Consider the following 8,656-nt stretch of genomic DNA (forward strand, 5'->3'; position numbering starts at 1 on the left):
CGCACCTTAGTCTTCAAACTGACATCTTTGCTCTTCAACATTTTAAAAAGGTCTTGTGCAGCAGATTTGCCTAACGAAATACGTCCTTTGATTTCCTGAGTGCTGCTTCTATGAGTGTTGATAGTTGATCCAAGAACAATGAAGTCTTTGACAACTTCAATCTTATCTCCATTGATAAGAATGTTGGTTATTGGTCCATTGGTGAGGATTTTTGTTTTCTTTACATTGAAATGTAATCCATACCAAAGGCTGTGCTCTTTGATCTTCATCAGTAAATATTTCAGGTCCTCTTCACATTCAACAACAATAAAATAAATTAATTTAAAGATACTATTATGTGATATTTCTTAAAGGCTACACATAAATGATATGTTGGTTCTGCATCTGCCTGCAGATGGGCACTTTGTTTAGAGTACTGTACTACCTCAGTGTAATGGTTGTTATTGCTCCAAGGCTAGGTGTTCCACTATTACTACCATAACCACCCCAGTCAGAGGCATAAAATGGAGACTGAATCACACATACATTTGTTACATCAGCTTTATCAGACTCCATCTTCAATCTAGGCATGGAAGTAGCAGCAACTTCTCACAGACTGACCATGTCACTCTTCTTTTCCTGTGTCTTATCAAGCTTTTCCAACTCTACAAGGAACCTATGCCTACTGTCATTAAAATGTATCTAACAGTTCATTTATTCTACACACACATAGACTTTTTATACCCTGTGAGAAGAAGTGTGTGAAAAGGAAGGAGAACACTCAGATCACAAAAGACTGGACCACTTCTTGAAGCAACCAGTCAGGCTTCAATAGAATGGAACTATAAACTAAATGTGGTTTAAGCTTTAAAGTCAGCATGCTAGGTAAAAATGTCATATGTTACCTTACCTTGAAAAGACTTAAGCAAGGTGCTCTGTTATAGAATGATATATTTTTTATCAGTAAAACTTCTAGTTTTTCTTTCATACTTGAAATAACTAGTACTTCTTTAATTGAGACCTAGATGTAGTATTTGCCTTGTATTTAGTTGTCTGTGGTATAAAGAAAAAAAATAAGTGTATCTCTAAACACTAATCTCTTACACAGCATGTAAATTACTCATAGTTTATCTCCATTCTCTTTCTCCCTCTCTCATTCTGTCTCCTCTATGATTCTCTCTGTCTCTGTCTTTCTTTCTCTTGTGTACTCAGGACAGTCTTAGTTTTCCATGTTTTAATGCCTCTTTCACTCTCAAGACATATTTTAGTCTGAACTATACAGGAGTTAACACAAGAAAGTTCCTTTATGGTGATGGAACAATTCTATATCCAGATTGTGGTGGTGGTTATACAAGTCTATACATGTAATAAAATGACATAAACTATATACAGTGACATATGAAAAAGAATTGGTTCATGACAAAACTTGGAGAATCAAAATAAAGTCTGTAGTCTAATTAATTGTTTTTTGCCAATATCAGTATCCAGGTTTTGATAATGTATTATAACTGTATAAAATGTTTCCATTGTGTGAAGCTGAGTGATGGGTACAAAAGACCTCTCTGTACTATTTTTGAAACTCCTGTGAGCCTATTATTATTTCAAAATAAAATTTATATATATACAATTGGTTGGAACCATGTAATTTATAGCATATTCAAACAATAAATTAACTATATGGCCCCACCTTTCTTGACTTTGTTGTTCCTCTATGAAACACTCCTGAATTAATAAAGCCAAAACAGCCAAGTGCACATCAAAAGTTCATGGTCCTGATTCTCTGAGACTATCATCCTGAGATACTCTTTATTATTTTTTTAAAGCTTTTATTGTAAATTGAGTGAAAGTGTACAGGGCAGATCATACGTTTTAATTCAACAAATCATTGCAGTTATTGCAATCACCTCCATGTACTGGTATACTCTTTAAACCTTGAACCAAAACTATCCCCTGAGGTCACCTTTTACTGAAATCACAGATTGGCATACAAAATAAAAGACGTTATCCATGAGTATGGTGCTCCAAAAAAACTATCCATATGAGAACAAAGGTCAGCAATCCCTTGAAAGCAAAGATGAGAAGATAAGGGGGCAGGGACACTAAAGCACTGGGAACAAAACAATCAGAACACAATAAATGAGAATGTTGACACATTATGGAAAATGTAACGAATGTTACTGAAACTTTGTATAGAAATTGTCAAATGGGAACTAATTTGCTGTGCAAATGTTCACCAAAACACAATAAAATATTATTTCAAAAAAAAAATTCAGGCTCCTATTCTATAGCATAGATTTGAATATAACAATTTATGAACAAAATAATTTCACAGGCTCTCCTCCTTGCAACTATGTTTGAGCTAAGCAACTGAGTTCTGGAGAATGAAATGAAGGTCAGAGTGACATATCTCACTTCCAGGCCTGATCCACAAAAACTTTCCATGTGAACCTCTACCTTCTGTGTTCTTCCAGCAAGATGTCAACACTTGGGGAAATCCTGGCAATCAAATGTTGAAGATGTCAGAACCTCCACTGATGTGACAGCACAAAACAGAGGGTCCTGGATTTTACATGAGCAAGAAAAAATCTTTGGTGTATTACATTTCAGAACTTACTCATTGTAGTAACTAGTATGTTTGAGTTACAACATGAGGAATATTGAAATATATCAGAAAACAATGTTAAAAGAAAAAGAAAAAAAAAAAAAGACTGCATGAAGAATAAACTGTTTCTGTAAACGCACATAGAGAATAAGAGAGTTCCTTGGGTAACTAAGTGGAGGGTATCATCATGAGTCAAGACATAAAATATGAAAAAGCAGGCTTGAAGGAAATAACAGAGTACAGTTATGTGCATTGAGGGGCTTTATATACCCATCAATGAGAGAATGGATAGACAAACTTTGGCATGTATACACAATTGAATACTATGCAACACTGAAGAGTAAAGATAAATCTTCAACACACCTCATTACAAATCCAGTGGAGTTAGTCAATGACAAAAGGACAAATATTGTATGAGAACACTATTGTAAAAACTCAAGTTTTAATAATAGAAGAAACATTCTATGATGTTTATCAGGGGTGGGAAGGAAGGGAGAGTAATTCACTGGCTAGAGGGTAGACATGTATTAGCTCAGATGTCAGGGAAGGAGATATACATCAAGAGGGAGGTTAAAAGAAGAATGATACAGGCATGGGAAGACACTAGGAGAAGTGCAAGAGTTACAAGGGACTAGAGGTAAATACTGTTATCTATACAATCCTGCAGTAATAGTGATCTACTGGCAGATACATGGATAGATACACAGGGTGAACAGGTGTGGGAGGGAAGTTGGAAGTATACCTATACATATATAAAGTTTTGATAGAGCATGAGTATTTACCTTTGCTGCAAACATATCCAAAAATGTGGTGGATCAAAAGGGGGCAAAATTATGAAAACTTCTTAGACATTACCAAACACCTTGAGAAAATGAGTTGCTGGACCTGGGTGCTTGGGACCATAGTCTCAAGGAACACCATGGTCAATTGGCATAACATAATCCACCAACACAATGCTCTATGTCCTACTTTTATGAATAGTGACTGGGATCTTAAAAGTTCATAAGTAACCATCTAAGGTGCAACTATTGATGTTGCCCTGTGCAGAGAAAGTAAGAGTGATGAGAACTGAAGATGCATGAAATCAATACATCCAATGGACTAACAGAACATGTGAACATCAGTCTTCATGACCCTTAGACCAGATGAACTAGGTGGTGCCCAGCTAGCACTACCAACTGTCCTAAAAGGGATCATATTAGAAGGTCTGCAGAGTGGGAGAATGCATAGAACAAAACTAAAAATTATATTTAAAAAAAAAACAACAACACAGGCTTACTGTCCAAAAAGAGACTGAAGAAACCCAAGACTATGCCCCTTGGTCACCCTTCTGAAACTGAACTCAACTTTATGGCTCAATTTACAACAATACTAGTGAGGTATGCACACCACAGGATGGCCAATCATTCAAGATAAAAAAGGCAGCATTTACCTAAGGACAAAATTCAGAAGGACTGGAAAAGAAAGTAAACTGGAAACAAAAATCACAGGGAGAACGTGGGATAACTGATGTTACATTGAGGGGATTGCAATCACTAAAATGAAGTCTATGATTTGATTAATTAAAACTGAAGACCTGCTATGTAAATCTTCATTAAATTCACTATAAAAACTTTTTTTAAAGATTGAAGGGTTTATAAAATATCAAGCAGAGATGTTCACTGGACAGAAAGAATAAAAATTGGAATCTGGAGAAATGCCTGGCCTACAGATAGAGATTTGTAAGTCAACAAAATATATAAGAAGATTGAAGTGATTGATTTGGAAGCACCAAATAAGGAAAACAATAAGGATACAAATGGAGCAAGAATGGAAATCTACACTGTGCCATAAGAGGGGTAGTATCTTTAAATTAATTACTATCCTTCCATTTCCAAAATGAGGGGAAATGACAAGAGACTCCTGAATAAGATAGTCTGAGATCTTAAACAGGCTCAATATCGACCCACTCAGGGAACCTTGTCAAGACATCCAATTCCATATGTTTTTAATCTGTAAAATAGTGACCATATGGGTAGAATAGGTCATGACTATAAACTTTGCTGATAAATTAAAAAACATCAACCAAGAGAGCAACATCCTTAAACTTGAGGTTGTTTACCAGTCTCTGGTTTCCTTCCTTATACCTAGGGGAGTAATTTTCAGGACTCCTAGGTATTAGTTAGCTCCAAGGTAAACACAAAGTAAAATATTCTAATAAAGGAGATAGAAATTTCCTTTCAGGTTCATATCATAGCAGAACAATAATGTATACCTAAAAAAAAAAAAAAAGGTTAAAAAGGTTAAGAGACAGAAGAATATACAGTAGGGGACATTAACAGACATTATAGCAGATGGGCTGAATTCAAGGCTGAGATGTCTGTGTTTTAATCAGTATTGACTTGGAGGGGCAAAGCACATATTATTTCAAGTAAAGTTTTGGTTTAAAAAAACAGCATGCAACAAATTAGTGGTTTGGAAAGTGAAGATAGAAAGATCCCTTATAACTGTATTAAAACTATGCTCCTCCAGGGTCACCTGAGAATAACAAAAAGGAAAACTTTGCCAACAGATCACTGAGAGCCACTTCTTAGTTCAACAAGATAGCTCCATTTAATCTCTCTTATTAGATGATTCTGCATTATATCATTTTAATAGAAATGTTCAATGTTTTTATGTCTTTAATAATATTGCAATATCAGTATCTCTACTAGATAAAATTGCAAAAAGAACTCCAAATGTTATCACCAAAGAGAGAAGAAAACTTTCTTTTTACAAAAGACTCTCCCCAGGGCTCCCTTCATGTCTCTGTTCCTCAGGCTGTAGATGAAGGGGTTCAGCATGGGGGTCACTACCGTGTACATCATAGCCATCACGGTGTCCTTAACAGTAGAATTATCAGCTGATGGGCACAAATAGAGACCAATAACTGTCCCATAGAACAGTGACACCACAGAGAGGTGGGAACCACAGGTGGAGAAAGCCTTGCGGATGCCCCTGACAGAAGGGACCTTGAGGATGGAGGAGACGATTCGTACATAGGACATGATGATGAGTAAGAAAGGGATGGCAAGAATGAGTCCTCCCGTGATAAATATTACCAACTCATTAACTCGAGTGTCAGAACAGGCCAGTTTCAGCAGAGCAGACATATCACAGAAAAAGTGGGGGATCATATTGTCTGCACAAAAATACAATCTGGCCATGAGCAGGGTGTGCAGCATTGCATGGAATGTGGTCAGAACCCAGGACAGCGCCACCAGGGAGAAACAGCGATGGGAACTCATGATGGTGGTGTAGTGCAGAGGGAAGCAGATGGCCACATAACGGTCATAGGCCATGGCAACAAGGAGGAAGCTCTCCAGGTCTGCAAAAAACAGGAAGAAGTACATCTGGGTCAGGCAGCCAGCATACGGGATGGATGGGATTTGGCTCTGCATGTTCTGCAGCAATTTGGGCATTGTGACAGAGGAGAAGCAGAGGTCAGAGAAGGACAAGTTGCTGAGAAACAAATACATGGGTGTGTGGAGGTGGGAGTCCAGGCGAATGAGGATGATGATGAGCACGTTTCCGAGGATGGTGGTGAGATACATGGCCAGGAACAGGGCATAGAACAAGTTTTGCTGCTCAGACTCAATGGGCAGGCCCAGAAGAAGAAATTCTGAAACTCCAGTTAGATTCTTTACTGTCATGATTTGTGTCTTGTAGCTTTAGGAGAATACAACGTGTTCACTAAAAATCTGAATAAAAATAAACATATTTCTATAATGCATGGTTTGTTAGGTGTACTGAAACACCCTCATCATCCACAACAATTAACAATCTCTATTACCAGAAATGTGTCGTTTCATTAAATCTGAGGCATTCTTCAGACTTATTTTCTTCACTTCTCCTTAGCATGAACAACACTGACTCTCACTCTCTTCTAAAACATTCTCATCCCTTAGCTTCTGTGTTACCACACTGGTTTTCCTGCTACCCCATGACTATTTAGTCTCAATAACCATAATTGGCTTCTCCTCTAACAGTTCTTTACATGCTGTTATTTCCCAAGGCTTTTCCTAAAATCTCTTTTCTTATTCTACATTTACTCCTGTGGTATTGATCATAGTCTAAACTTCATAGACAGATCTTCTATCACCTTCAGAATTGAATTACCAATTTCTTAGTCATTATGTCCTCATTGATATGTCAACTGATCCCAAACTAAACTCATGACCTCAGCCTGCATCTCTCCCATCTGCTTCTCCTCTAGTCTCCCATAACTCAGGAAAAGATATCCAGGTGATCAAGTAGAATACCTGAAAGGTTTCTTTTTTTTTTTTTTCCATTCTTTCCTTTCTCTCACCATCAACATCCAATCTATCATTAAGCCCTAAAGATTCTGCCACTTCATTCTCTAATTCATTCATTCTTTATGCCAACTGCTACTCCCCAGCTCAGGCTGGCATCACATCTTCTCTAGTTTATTGAGATGTTGCTGTAGGAATATCTCCCAGCTCCCAGGCTCACTCTCCTTCAAGCCCATATTTTATACTGTGGAATTCTAAGATGAGAATTTCTGCCTAAGCTTTTTAGTGGCTTCTCATTGTTTTTAAGATAAAGGCAAAATTCCTTTCAAGAGCACAAAATGTGCTTCATGACCTGACCCTAGTCTACTTCCACAGTCTCACCTAATCACAAAATGGTACTTGCGTTCCACACTTCAGCAATACTTGACTAAAAAGCCATCATTTCTTGCCTCCAGTCATTCTTAATTGCCACTTCTCCTGACTAGTACTCTTGTCCCTCTGCTCCTTTTTTTTTATGAATCCATTTATCCTTCCAGTATAAAATTACATGTCCCTTACTTAGGTAAAGCTTCCTTGCCTCCCAAAGTAGGCCAGAACTCACTGCTATGTTTCCATCATATCCAGTACTTGTACCCATAGCACTCAATGCATTTGGGATTACTGTAGCCCTTTCCTTACCAGATTGTAAACTCCATGTAGGGTCACAGCTGTATGACGCTTCCACAGCACCACAACCTGGAACAGTGCCTGGCATGTAGTCAATGCTTCATAAATATTTATTGACTGTCATGAGATATGTATTCTTCCAGCTTTAAAGGCATTAAAAATTCCTGTCAAATTATAATAATTACTACTAAATCCGCCCAGAACAAGAATTTACTAGTCTTAATTAGTTACCTAGCATTTGTTTTTGACATTTTATTTTCTAATTCCTGGTTGTAACTTAAGACCAATGGAAAATATTAGATTACTCAACACATGATTTTTGATCCTAAAACAGACAGCCTGGAACACACATCAATGCTGTCACTTTGTGCCTATGTTGATATTCTCATGATTCTGTGATATTGATGTGAAAAAATAAGTTTGATTGGGATGTTTAGCAATCAAAATAAGGAATGAAAATAACTTCTATCCTTGAAGCCTAGCTCCAGTTCTTCCCCAGATATCCATACCCTAGTGTGTCTCTGAACTAAGAAAGTTGAGGAAGATCATTAAGGGATATGGGGAGTTCCTTCTCTAAAGAAACATAATTGAGTCTAACTTCTGAAATGTTCACTCCCTGATGCTGTTTAATCCAGCAATATTAACTGGTCTATTTTTTTATATATATACTTGGGCATAATGTTCTGGGACAGGAGGGAAAAGCATCAAGTGAGGTTTCATGTACTTGATTTCTCAGAATTTTGCTCTTCTGGGAAATAAGCAATCCATGTCTGCAACCAAGAATCTCATTAGCAATCAAAAATCAAAAGATTCTGCCTATGAAAGCTTCTGTTAGCTTAGCTCTAGTGGCAGTGTAGGGTAAGCCTGTACTACTAACCACAAGGTCAATAGCCCCTCAGGAGAAAGATTAGGTTTTCTGCTCCTGTAAAAATTTACAGTCTCGGAAACCATAAGCAGGGTCACTATCAGACAGAATTAACTTAATGGCAAATGGGTTGGATCACATCTTCTTAACTTCAATACTATTAATTTGGAAGGAGTCTAAAGAACCAGTTTAGTCACCCTCCTACTGTGGCACTGTGGACAATGCACTGGACAGCAAGTTTGGCTCACCAGCCGCTCCTCGGAAACCTTAAAC

At 37.4% G+C, this 8,656-nt stretch overlaps 1 protein-coding gene across 1 annotated transcript; it reads right to left on the reverse strand.

Moving 5' to 3' along the window:
• Positions 1 to 5,304: 5,304 nt before the first annotated feature.
• Positions 5,305 to 6,252, reverse strand: LOC102840834 (olfactory receptor-like protein DTMT-like). The gene has a single exon (XM_006863469.1). It carries the CDS (start codon positions 6,250 to 6,252, stop codon positions 5,305 to 5,307), a length of 948 nt encoding a protein of 315 aa, XP_006863531.1.
• Positions 6,253 to 8,656: the final 2,404 nt, after the last annotated feature.

The sequence above is a fragment of the Chrysochloris asiatica genome, unplaced genomic scaffold (genome assembly GCF_000296735.1).
Source record: "Chrysochloris asiatica unplaced genomic scaffold, ChrAsi1.0 scaffold00054, whole genome shotgun sequence".
Lineage (NCBI taxonomy): Eukaryota > Metazoa > Chordata > Mammalia > Afrosoricida > Chrysochloridae > Chrysochloris > Chrysochloris asiatica.

Excerpts from the sequence above, each read along its gene's own strand:
- LOC102840834 (XM_006863469.1), bottom strand. The coding sequence starts at position 6,252 with ATGACAGTAAAGAATCTAACTGGAGTTTCAGAATTTCTTCTTCTGGGC.